The 13,488-nt window shown below is 43.5% G+C and overlaps 1 protein-coding gene and 1 long non-coding RNA gene across 3 annotated transcripts; one reads left to right on the top strand and one right to left on the bottom strand.

The window, feature by feature from the left end:
- Positions 1 to 3,562: 3,562 nt before the first annotated feature.
- Positions 3,563 to 11,865, bottom strand: LOC129169504 (uncharacterized). The gene is made up of 3 exons (XR_008566441.1): positions 11,660 to 11,865; positions 7,013 to 7,172; positions 3,563 to 4,032 (listed from the first exon to the last, which is right to left on the bottom strand). It is a non-coding gene; the product is annotated as an uncharacterized LOC129169504 (long non-coding RNA).
- Positions 6,995 to 13,111, top strand: trpc6a (transient receptor potential cation channel, subfamily C, member 6a). Of its 2 annotated transcripts, XM_054755997.1 has the most exons (14): positions 6,995 to 7,144; positions 7,406 to 7,734; positions 8,175 to 8,307; positions 8,484 to 8,784; positions 9,056 to 9,241; positions 9,318 to 9,482; positions 9,553 to 9,790; positions 9,865 to 10,092; positions 10,170 to 10,434; positions 11,331 to 11,526; positions 11,681 to 11,881; positions 11,999 to 12,055; positions 12,199 to 12,274; positions 12,348 to 13,111. In XM_054755997.1, the coding sequence occupies exons 1-14, from the start codon at positions 7,032 to 7,034 to the stop codon at positions 12,473 to 12,475; spliced, it is 2,616 nt and encodes an 871-aa protein (XP_054611972.1). In that variant the 5' UTR covers positions 6,995 to 7,031; the 3' UTR covers positions 12,476 to 13,111. The 2 variants fall into 2 exon arrangements, with proteins under 2 accessions (XP_054611972.1, XP_054611973.1); XM_054755998.1 differs by lacking the exon at positions 7,406 to 7,734 and having other exon boundaries at positions 7,040 to 7,144.
- The last annotated feature ends 377 nt before the right edge of the window (positions 13,112 to 13,488 follow it).

The raw sequence follows: 13,488 nt of genomic DNA, 5'->3' as shown, positions 1-13,488 counted from the left end.
CATGTACAACTGTAATAATTTTCTATAATATTTTTTGTTCATATAGTTTGGTGTCTGAAATAGATTAATTGGATTTACATGATTTCCTATTGGAAAACATGTCTTAGTTTCTAATGTTTTGTTTTTGGTTTGACCTTTTGGAACAAATGAATGAGGAAAACAGGTGTAATATATTTGTAATACATTTGTCTTGTCTCCTTTCATGTGTCTGATCCTGCAAACTCTTCCTGTCCTTTTTAACGCTATACATGGCAGTTGTCAAACATTTTGGATTGGGATTGAAGGTCCTCTCTCATCCACCAACAATGATGTCATTGAAGGTCACAGAGGTTATGAACAAAATGCAAGCACTCAGCATGGAGGCGCAGACGAGCATCACTGAGATGTATGCCCCAAACCTCCTCTGTCACTCGGGAAAACACATTCAGCATGGACTGACCCGCTGTCACCTGCAGGGCGGCGCCATATCCCACGTAAAAAGACACCCTTTATGACCGAATGAAAAACGTAAACTATGATTTATCGCGGATGAGACTGCAGTGACGTCAAGGACAGTCTAATGTCGTCCCCAAGATTCCCAGATGATATACATCATTCACCTGGACAACTCGGACTCGTTCTTGCAGGTAACGATTGTCCAGGTTGTGAGTAAAACCACCGTCAGTGCAGATGAAGCATAGGACCGAAGGCTTGGTGGACTTAAAACGAACCTGAGCAGACAATGTTGACGGCTTTGGACACGGTAGAGAGCTGCAGTACCCAGTATGACCACACGGGATGGTGGTTCAACCACCGCGACCTGGTCAACCTCTACGGTTCTCCGGGAGACGCCCAGCAGGACCTGGAGACTCGGACGGGCATCCTGTGGGACACCTGGAGACACAACAAAAATTATTAACATGAACATTATTAATTTTTTTGTAATAAAAGAAAAATTTTCTTGAGGTTCACCGTCTTGTTTCTACAAGCATGCATTTATGAACCTTTCTTTGTGCGTCCTCATTCCTCAAAGTTCCTCCAGCAGGGGGTGCTGTTTACATCCTGTTCCTCCTCCAATGGGAGACAAACAGAAAGCGCACACTGCAGACTCACGTTTGCCAATTTGTGTTGTGTGCACTTGTGTGACATGTCACTCCTGGTTTTGTGCTTTTATCGGTCTTTATATGACCTAAGCAACCCTGTATAACATGAAATGAAATTGGTATACATTGTATACAACAAATGTTGGACTTAAACCCCATGGGATGTCATTTTTTCACATGAATGTATGTGACATTTGGTTAGCATGTTGGCCACACAGTCAGAAGATTTGGGTTCGAATCTCCATTGGGTATTTCTGTGTGGAGTTTGCATGTTCGTCCCGTGCGTGCTTGGGTTTTCTCCGGGTACTCCGGCTTCCTCCCAGATTCCAAAAAATATGCATGCTAGGTTAATTGGCGACTCTAAATTGTCCGTAGGTATAAATTTGAGAGTGAATGTTTGTCTATATGTGCCCTTCGATTAGCTGGCGACCAGTCCAGGGTGTACCCCTCCTCTTGCCCGAGGGCTCCTTACATACCCCTGTGACCCTAGTGAGGATTAAGTGGCATAGAAAATAGATGGATGGGTAAACAGCATTTGTGGTACCTCATATGGTTGTGTTCAAAATGCTTTGGAAGACATGCTAGCGTAAAGTCATGGCCAAAAGTTTGGAGAATAACACAAACATGAATTTCTACAAAGTCTGCTTTTTTGATGATGGCAATTTGCATATACTCCAGAATGTTAGAAGATTGATCAAATGAATGGCAATGAATTGCAAAGTTGCAAATGAACTTAATCCCGAAACACCATTTCCACTGCATTTTAGCCCTGCCACAAAAGGACCAGCTGACATCTTGTTAGCGATTGTCTGGTTAACATAGGTGAGAGTGTTGACAAGGACACAGGCTGGAGATGACTCTGTCATCCTGATTCCGTGACAATTTAAAAAAGGGGGTGGTGCTTGGTATCTTTGTTCTTCTTCTATTAACCAGGGCACCTGCAGTCATCATTGCTTAGCACAAAAAGGGCGTCACAGGTAAGGATATTGCTGCTCGTAGGCTTGCACCTCAATCAACCATTTATCGCATCATCAAGAACTTCAGAGAGTGGTTCAACTGTTGTGAAGAAGGCATCAGAGCGCCCAAGAAAGTATGGCAAGTGTCTGGACTATCTCCGAAAGTTTAACTGTGGGATCAGGGCACTTGCTCAGTAATGGTAGCAGACATGTGAGGCGAAGGCTTTTGGAAGATGGCCTGACGTCAAGAAGGGTGCAAAGGAGCCACTTGTCTCCAGGAAAACCATCAGCGACAGACTGGTATTCTGCATATTGGGCATCCAGAAAAAAGCTTGTCTGGAGAAGAAAAAGTGAACGCTACTATCAGTCCTGTGTCATGCCAACAGTAAAGCTTTGTGAAATCACTCATGTGTGGGGTTGCTTCTCAGCCAAGGGAGTGGACTCACTCACAATTCTGCCTAAGAAGTCCGCCATGGATAAAGAACAGTACCAAAACCTCCTCTGAGAGCAACTTTTCCCAACCATCCAAGAACAGTTTGCAAGCAAACAATGCTTTTTCCAGCATGATGGAGCAAAAGTGTTAACTACCTGGCTCGGGGAAGAAAACATCGACATTTTGTGTCCATGGGCAGGAAATTGCCCAGAACTTATGTCAATCCTCAAGAGAGGTGGACAAACAAAAACTTGCAAATTCTGACAAACTCCAAGCATTGATTATGCAATAATGGGCTACCATCAGTCAGGATGTGACCTAGGGGTGTATTGACAGCATGCCATCGTGAGTTGAAAAAGAACGGTCAGCACTGCCAATACTGACTCTTTACATACACTTAACGCAACTGTCAATTGAAGCCTTTGACACGTATGAAATGCTTGGAATTATACTTCAGTATATCTTAGTCCCGCTCGTGTCCAAAGAGTTTTGCTTAATGGCGAACAGCTCAGATATGACACACATGTTTGTCGGTCCCATAAAGGTGTGTACCAAATTTCATGACGTTTGGGCAAAACACCCTAAAGTTACAGCGGGTGTTTTGTAGAGCTGTGTGAGAAAATTCAAGTGTAGGTGTTAATAACAACACCACCGCGTGGTGTATTTACACAGGCAACACAGTAACAGCATATTTTGACACATTTTCACCCTTTTCGTGTGCAGCGCTTCAGGAGTGGAAGAGTAAGCTTACACAAACATACTGTCATGTTGTTCCTATTTGTAGGTTTAATACTTAGTTGTTAGATATTTTGAACCATTATTTTGCACCATGGGTGTAGTTTACAGTGCATTGAGCATGGTTTGATTGACAGATGGATGTCGTCTAGTGCATGAGACCTTCCACCAGGCTCTTCAGGTGTTTGCCCCCCCCCCCCCCCCCCCCCCCCCGCCCCATTAAGAGTGTATACGTTTCACTTTACAATGTTTACAATGACGCAGAGTGTACATTCTGCTCCCGCTTTTAACATAACCCACCACGCTGACATTTGTCACCGTTTGCCCACCTCCCTCCTTCCCGCCTGTACCACTCCTCAAACGAAGTTTGACGCCATAAAAAGTCCAAAGTGTCTAATCTTCAGCAATCAGGGCCTTAAAAGGCAACTTGGTGCCACAATGTGCACATCAGAGGCTCAGCCTTATCGGATTTCCTCATGTTGATGTCATGAGGTGTTGTTTATGTGGTCTATGAGAATTTCTAGTAAGAATAGAAACCAGGACGGGTGATGTTTTGGGGGAGGATGTGGGTCGCATACAGTGAAGCAGGGCGAGGGTGAGGATCGCCACTCCATTATCTAAAGAAAGTGTGTGCATCTGGACAGGAAATTTAACTTCTCTCTTGTATGTGTATGTATATGTGTGTGTGTGTGTGTGTGCAAAGTGGGAAGTAGTTTTCCCACAGTGGATGAGGAGCACACAGGGTAGGAGGACACAGGAAGCAAAGTCTGCTGGGAATTTGGACCCCGAGGAATCTCATCTGCTGTTCATCAGCCATCAGTCAACCCTGCACACATACGCACACATGCACATACACACATAGAACACAAATGTATGAGTGCAGTCTAAAATAGCTGCACACTGTCTGAGCATTAAAAAAACACTGAGTGGGATGTATTTGCCAATCAATGTGTTTACTTCAATGTGACTATACAGGAAATAAGTAAGTCTATAGATACCAAGTTACCACTGAATATAAAACTGTATACATACAAGCTATAATACAAGAACTTTTTTGACCACAAAAACTGTTTCTTGAGCCTTTTCTGAAGCCTACTCCACTGATTTCAAATCAACATTCCCAATAAAAGTCCATGTGGCTTTATTTGCCATTGTTCATTAGTGGCAAAGGAAGCTAATCGTGGTCTCTCACCGCATTGACTCCCCAGGAGTCGCAGAATTGCACGGCGCACGCTCAACTCCGACGCAAAACTTTGAAAGGCTCAAGACGGCGTCTGAAGAGACGGCGTAGTGACTACACAGAAGCATAAACTAGTTGGTGCCAGGTCAGAAGGGATAAAAGAGCTGCATGAGGCTCCGGAGCCGCGGGCCCCTGGTTGAGGTGAAGGCAGGTCAGATGATGGTACTACAGCAAGGTCACATTACCTAAAATAACATTTGGCTTGATCAAGTTTGTTTGGGTCATGTTACATCCAGCTACGTTATGATTCATTAGGAAACACCATGATACGTTACGTTGTGTTACGCCATGATACAGTTGTGTTACAACATGATATGATTGTGTTACATTTGGTGATGTTTGGTAAGACTGTGTTAAATTACGTCAAGTTTGGTTGGGTAATTTTACATACATTATGATTTATTAGGTTAAACTATGATACGTTACATTAGTGTTACACCATGATACATTAGTGTTACACCATGATACGTTAGTGTTACACCATGATACGTTAGTGTTACACCATGATACATTAGTGTTACACCATGATACATTAATGTTACACCATGATACGTTAGTGTTACACCATGATACATTAGTGTTACACCATGATACATTAGTGTTACACCATGGTACGTTAGTGTTACACCATGATACGTTAGTGTTACACCATGATACGTTAGTGTTACACCATGATACATTAGTGTTACACCATGATACGTTAGTGTTACACCATGATACATTAGTGTTACACCATGATACGTTAGTGTTACACCATGATACATTAGTGTTACACCATGATACATTAATGTTACACCATGATACGTTAGTGTTACACCATGATACATTAGTGTTACACCATGATACGTTAGTGTTACACCATGGTACGTTAGTGTTACACCATGATACATTAGTGTTACACCATGATACATTAGTGTTACACCATGATATGTTAGTGTTACACCATGATACGTTAGTGTTACACCATGATACATTAGTGTTACACCATGATACGTTAGGGTTACACCATGATACGTTAGTGTTACACCATGATACGTTAGTGTTACACCATGATACATGATACATTAGTGTTACACCATGGTACGTTAGTGTTACACCATGATACGTTAGTGTTACACCATGATACATGATACGTTAGTGTTACACCATGATACATTAGTGTTACACCATGATACGTTAGTGTTACACCATGATACATTAGTGTTACACCATGATACATTAGTGTTACACCATGATACGTTAGTGTTACACCATGATACATTAGTGTTACACCATGGTACGTTAGTGTTACACCATGATACGTTAGTGTTACACCATGATACATTAGTGTTACACCATGATACATTAGTGTTACACCATGGTACGTTAGTGTTACACCATGATACATGATACGTTAGTGTTACACCATGATACATTAGTGTTACACCATGATACGTTAGTGTTACACCATGATACATTAGTGTTACACCATGGTACGTTAGTGTTACACCATGATACGTTAGTGTTACACCATGATACATTAGTGTTACACCATGATACATTAGTGTTACACCATGGTACGTTAGTGTTACACCATGATACGTTAGTGTTACACCATGATACATGATACGTTAGTGTTACACCATGATACATTAGTGTTACACCATGATACGTTAGTGTTACACCATGATTCGTTAGTGTTCCACCATGATACGTTAGTGTTACACCATGATACATTGTTACATTAGGTTATGTTATGATTTATTTGGTTACACTGTGATACGTAACATTGTGTCACACCATGATACAACTGTGTTACAACATGGTACAATTGTGTTCTCCCATGATGCGCTCCATTGTGTTACATTGGGTTACGTTTGGTTAGACTGCTTTAAATGACTTCGAGTTATGTCACATCAGTTTACTTTGGAATGTAATGTTACATTACCTTCAATTATGTTACTTTTGGCTATGCTTGCTTAGGCTGCATTCAATAATTAAGTTTGGCTGGGATACATAAGATGATGTTAAGCCAGGTTACTTTTCCTTATGTTACAATGTGATAAACTGTAACCTAACTTCCAATACGTTCCTTACATGCCATGATGCTTAGCTATGTTATGTTTAGTTACATTACGTGAGGATACATTACAGTCCACAACATTAGGTTACATGACCTTACGTTATATTTGTTATTTCCATAACAACCTAAGGCTACATTGGTGCTTCTTTACGTTGGTTAGGTTACATACATTACATGATATAACACTACATACCATGAGGTTACATTAAGTTAGGTCAGGTTAGGTTGTATTCCATGTGTAATGTGAGTTTATTATTCAATGTATCAAGGTTGTCCACTTTATGAAAGTAAATGTAAGAGATAATATTAAAAGACGACTGTGTTTATGTGGAATGTGTAATAAGGATATAGGATTATTTAGTTCCATTATTCAGAAAAAAATAAAAACACATTCTTTCTCAAGCAGTCCAATAGAGAGGAGGAGGGAGAGACAGCGGAAGGGAGGGAGGCACAGAGAGAGAAAAGTTCTACCACACTCTCGCTCACAGGATGATCCCTTCATACCCTCTGATCTCTTCCAGGGATGAACCACAGGGCGTCTCCGAGCCCGGACAGCCCGCGGGCCAGGAGCCGGGACAACCTGCTGATGTACGATGACTTCCCAGAGGAGAACAGTTGCCCTGGACGATGGCTCGGGTGAGTTTCTGCCTTCCCCTCAGCAACACTGCAAGACACATAATCATTAACAGTTGATTACAAGGAATACAGGATACATTTTTACTCCAAACTTGTAAAAACATACTGTAATTCCCAAAGCTGAGTATAGTTTTTTGCCGTAGAGAGTGATGTGTCGAGGCTGAGAGCATGCAGCCAGAGCGGAGCGTACAAGAGGCTGCATTTGTGTTTACAAGTGAAAATGTGGACAATAGATATGGACTGTTTATGACTTGCTGGCAGCCACGGCGGCTCTGAGAGACAACTGCTGGCTCGCCTCAGCGCCGTGAAGCGACGCCAGGCCCTGCGAGGCCCCGGCCACATGTTCACCGCCCCGTCCGTCAGCCCCTCGGAGGTTGAGCAGCGCTTCCTGGAGGCAGCTGAGTATGGCAACATACCCGAGGTGCGCCGCATGCTGCTGCACGTGCCGCACCTGAACGTCAACACGGTGAACTACATGGGACAGAACGCGCTGCAGTTGGCCGTGGCCAACGAGCACCTGGAGGTCACTGAGCTGCTGCTGGGGAGGCCAGACTTGGCCAGAGTGGGCGATGCCCTGCTGCTGGCCATCAGTAAGACAAGTCTTCTTTTATGCATAGTGATTCACACGCAAACTACTTTTCCTACAGAAAATAATGGAAATGGAAGTCACTTGTTTCATAAGAGTGTCATTAAGAGTAAATAGAAGGTAACCGTGAGCTAACAACTTTGACGGCAAATGTGTACCGAGAGATGAATGGTTTACGTTCTGTTCTTCTTCTGCCACATTGTACTGAGCAGCCAGGACAGAGGCAGTAAAATAATGGAAATTCCTTTTTTTTTAAATGAAAGTTGAAGTAAAGAAAACTATTTAAATGGGAGGGTGACCGGCAAAATATGGGCAATTCCCAGGAAAAACCGGAGGGTTGACTGGTACATCCTGTTGCAGTTTGTCCTGAATTCCAGTAATGCTTAGTTAAGTTTTTGGCAAATCTAAGAAGCCGAGTACTAAACTGCGTTGCTTCCTTTGCAGGTAAAGGCTACGTTCGCATTACAGAAGCCCTGCTAGCCCACCCATCATTTCGAGATGCCCATCGTCTTACAGCGAGTCCTGCTCAAGTGGACATACTAGACGACTTCTACGCTTACGACGAGGACGGGACGAGGTAAGACAAATCAAGTTGAAAGCCCACCCACTACAAGACGCTCTGTGTTAGGACTGATAAAGGAACCAAGAACCATTGCACTGGTAAAACCACTGACCAAGACTGAACTGGTCATTCTGGTCTCTTTGGAAAACACTTCTACAACCAGTCCATCCTTTACTTTAAACCCACCCCAGGTTCTCCCACGATGTCACTCCGGTGATCCTGGCGGCACACTGCCAGGAGTACGAGATCGTCCACACCTTGCTGAGTAAAGGGGCTCGCATCGACCCTCCCCACGACTACTTCTGCAGCTGCAACTCCTGCAACTACCAGCAACAGTTTGACTCCTTCAGCCACTCACGCTCTCGCATCAACGCCTACCGGGGACTGGCCAGTCCGGCGTACCTCTCCCTGTCCAGTGAGGACCCAGTGCTGGCTGCCCTGGAGCTCAGCAACGAACTGGCCATGCTGGCCAACATCGAGAAGGAGTTCAAGGTAAAAATAATAATACACACATACCATTAAAATCATCTCATGCTCAAGAACAAAAACAGCTCAAAAACAAACTATTATTAACAAACTATTATGATACTTATTACCGACTGCAAGTGAACACAAATTTTTTATGAGCCTGTGGGGGAAAGTATACAAGGGCCTAGATCTTATCAGAGCCATGTTTACTTGACGTGTATTTATAATGCTCCTCCTCCAGGGCCAGACTATTGTGCATTTGTTTAAATTCTTCAGCCTGCTTTGTCATCTGCAGAACGACTATTGCTGTCTGTCAAGCCAGTGTAAGGACTTTGTGGTGGGCCTCCTGGACCTGTGTCGCAGCACGGAAGAGGTGGAGGCCATACTGAATGGAGAAGCCGACTGCGGCGACAGCTACGATCCGCCAGGTCGCCCTTCCCTCGCACGCCTCAAGTTAGCCATCAAGTATGAACTGAAGAAGGTCAGACTAGAAGGGAACACATGATGGCTGAGGCTCCTCTCCCAAAAGTTCTCTCACCGTTCTGCTGTATTCTCAGTTTGTGGCCCATCCCAACTGCCAGCAGCAGCTGCTGAGTATCTGGTATGAGAACCTACCTGGTTTGAGGCAACAAACCACCGGCATCAAACTTCTGGTGGTCTTGGCGGTAGCTATGGGGCTACCAGGGTTGGCTTTGGCTTACTGGATTGCTCCGTGCAGCAGAGTATGTTCCACAAAGCAGCACAATTTCATGTTTTTGTTGTTTTGTGACAGCAGTGGTCTATTTGATTCAGGTGGGTCGAGTGATGCGAAGCCCCTTCATGAAGTTTGTGGCCCACGCCTCGTCTTTCACAATCTTCCTGGGTCTGCTGATCTTGAATGCCGCAGACCGCTTTGCAGGAACCACTTTACTGCCCAACATGACCCACCATCAGGTTCCAGGAGGACTCAGCACAGACCCACTGCTGCTCTACCGAATGACTACAACCCCCTTCACCTGGATGGAAATCCTCATTATCTCGTGGGTCGTGGGTAGGAGGAATAAGCCAATATGGAGCTGGATGACACACCTCCTCTGCATCATGTGATCCTCTGTCCTGCTGCAGGTATGATCTGGGCGGAAGTGAAGGAGATCTGGAGTCTTGGACCAGGGGAATACATTGTGGAGCCGTGGAACTTTCTGGACTTTGGAATGCTGGCCATCTTCCTGGCGTCCTTCAGCTGCCGCTTCTCTGCCCTGAGACACGCAAACTCTGCTCAGACTTATGTACACACTCACTACACAAACCTGGCAAATGTCACGCTGCCCCCGGAGATACTCTACTTTACACTGGGTGAGCATGATCTTGTATTTTCTCTCAGTCTATCCATATTTCCAGTATTCCCAAATTAATTTGCCCGGTTTTTGCAGCCCGCGTCCACTGGCTGCCGTCGGACCCCCAGCTGGTCTCTGAGGGTTTGTACGCTGTGGCGGTGGTGCTGAGCTTCTCTCGCATCGCTTACATCCTCCCGGCCAATGAGAGCTTTGGTCCGCTGCAGATCTCCTTGGGGAGGACAGTGAAGGACATCTTCAAGTTCATGGTCATCTTCCTGCTGGTCTTCTTGGCCTTCATGATCGGCATGTTCAACCTGTACTCCTACTACCTGGGCGTCAAGCAGAACGATGCCTTCACCACGTGAGCGCTTATTGACACAGCTTTAAGGGGACATTTACACACAAATGGAAAAATGTGTGTTCAATGTATGCTTTTAAGTTTGTTTATGTAACAGTGGTCATCCTGCACAGACCAGCCCTGCACACTGCCTGGGCTCAATCCCGCAACCACACCTTCATCGAAAGACAGTAGCGCGCGCTAGTCAGTAGGCTAAAAGCCCTGTTTCAACCCACTGACCAGTGTGGCTTTTAAGGTGTCGAGGAGTGAGGTTTGCTAAGCGTAATATTGCACAGCTGCACGAGCTGACATCCGTTACACTCACCCCTCTAAACCATTACATTAGGTTCTAGGCTACGTTAAATTAGATTATGTCATGCTAGGCTATGTAACACTGCGTTAAATAACATTACATTGTTAAAGTTACATTTGGTTAGTTTGGTAAATAACCTAAAATTAAAACTTGTTACATTAAATTACATTCAGTTGGGTTATGCTATGTTACGCTACATTTAGTTGGGCGACGTTATGTAACAATCAGATGGGTTATTTTATGTTACATTTGTTAGCATTTCAATTAGATTAGGTAAAGTTAAATTAGGCCAGTTACGTTAAATTAAATGACATTAAATTAGGTTACATTAACTTGGTTGTGTTAAGGTTGGTTATGTGTTAAACATTAAGTCACATTAGGTTATGTTAAGTTACAGTATGTTACTTACTTGGCTAGGTTACGTTGGTTAAGTTAAGATTACAGGTTAGTTAGCGGTAGTTTTTCTTTACTAAAGGACATTGCCATCTAGTGGCCTAGCATTCATATTACATTAAAACACTTACGTTCAGTATTTTGTTGTCATACCCTGCTTTTGATTGGACGTGTGTGTGTGTGTGTGTGTGTGTGTGTGCGCGCGCGTGCGTAGGCTGGAGGAGAGCTTCAAGACTTTGTTCTGGGCCATATTTGGGCTATCCGAAGTCAGGTCTGTGGTCATAAACAACAGACACAAGTTCATCGAGAACATCGGCTATGTGCTGTATGGCGTTTACAACGTTACCATGGTTATCGTGCTGCTCAACATGCTGATCGCCATGATCAACAGCTCCTTCCAGGAGATTGAGGTTGGCCCACCAGATCCCCCTAATTCACGACCAGTGTTTATAGTGGTCCGTCACACACTTGTTATGGCATCTGGGATAAAACATTCCCCCAAAAATGTCAAACTATTTGAGCGTTTTCATGTGTGTCTCCAACCTGTTGTCCCGCTCTGTGCAGGACGATGCTGATGTTGAGTGGAAGTTTGCTCGGGCTAAACTCTGGTTTTCCTACTTTGAGGAGGGTAGAACGCTACCGGTGCCCTTCAACCTGGTCCCCAGCCCAAAGTCCATGCTGGGTCTGTCCAAAGGTATCAAGTCTCTGGCCCTGCACTATGTGAGGAGACAAAGGGAAGACAAAGATGAGACACAGCTTGACAAGGTAACACAATGTACCTCCCAGTGGTTTCACTGCTGCTACACATTTTTTTAACGCTAAAGTTCGGCATAACCAAAGCAGGATCTGTGAAACTTTTATATATACAAATATATTTTTTAGATTGGAGAAAGAAAAAGTTCAACATACAGCAGCTCCACTCACCCTTCCAGATATCAGGTATCACATATTCAGTTGCACACCGCTGCAGACTTCAAGTACAATAACTGTAATCAAAAGTGAGCATTATTGTTTTTGCAGCGTTAAGATTTTTTTTGCATTTGTTTTGGTCTGCGAGTATGACTTGATGATGCTTCTTGTAGAAGATCATGAAGCGTCTGATCAAGCGTTATATCATCAAAGCTCGAGCAGACAGAGAGAGTGACGAGATCACAGAAGGTGAATGAAACAAGACATCTCAAATCTCTCCATACTTCACATTCAGTGTGATTTTCATGCTGTTTTGGTTCAGGTGAGTTGAAGGAAATCAAGCAGGACATCTCTAGCCTGCGCTACGAGCTGCTGGAAGAGAAGTCTCAGAACATGGAGACCCTGGATGAACTGCTGAAAAGACTTGGCGACATCACCACCCCCTCTTGATCATTTGTTTACTACTGTATACGTCTCACCGCTTGGTGTGGCCATTATAAAGATTTGGACAAACAACAGAGTGGATGTACGTCATCACTGGTTGACAAACACTCCTGATCAAAATTTGAAGACCAGCAAGAATTTGCATTTTGTACCGTTGAATCTTAAAGGAAAACTGCACTTTTAAGAATAAGAATTTCTGGGGGTCTACCACTTGACTTTTTTGTTCCCTAACCCTCAGCATCTTTGAAGAAGTTTCAAATGACTGTCTTACTGCATGACAAAGTATCTCCAAACTTTTGACTCTGTGTATAAGGATATGGCTAAGAGTGGGAGTAATAACAATCATGACATTACTGGAGAAAAAATTAATAAAAAAAAAATAAAATGAAAAAATTGCACAATCCAATAAACTATTAGAATAATACCCACAGTAGATCAGTGGTCACCGACCATTTTGAGCCCAAGATCCCTGGCCTTAGCCATGAAACAAGGCAAAGAACTACACCCCCCACCCCCTGGGTGATATTTCTTTGAATATTTTCATTATTTTATAAGAAGTTATATTGTACATATTTAGGGGGTTGGGGTTTTTTTTGTTTAATTTTGTTTCTGCAGTGTGCCTTGGGCCAAAGACAAATGGGCTGCTGATGTGATAATTCACTTATTTTTCCTAATATTTTTTGGAGTCAATCAGCATCATCCGGCATTGTGATTGACGGGTTGGCTACCCCTGATCTAGATAGAAAATGACCTCAGTTTCCTTGAGCGGCTTGTGTCAGGTGCCCAACATTAGTAGGAATCTTGTAATACCTGAAATTATTAGGATTGGTTCAAAAATATATTGACTTGAATATTATATGTACACACTATACTATCCTACCTTTATGTCTGGTATTGTTGAAAATCAGTAGGGTTCTTACTCTGACAAACAATAGCCCCGAAGGCTTGGGGAAGATCATTTTGACTAATTTTGACTGTTAAAAAACTACAGACATGGAAGACAAGATGAAAACACAACA

Source organism: Dunckerocampus dactyliophorus, chromosome 16 (genome assembly GCF_027744805.1).
Source record: "Dunckerocampus dactyliophorus isolate RoL2022-P2 chromosome 16, RoL_Ddac_1.1, whole genome shotgun sequence".
Lineage (NCBI taxonomy): Eukaryota > Metazoa > Chordata > Actinopteri > Syngnathiformes > Syngnathidae > Dunckerocampus > Dunckerocampus dactyliophorus.
This window is presented reverse-complemented; position numbering and strand designations above follow the sequence as displayed.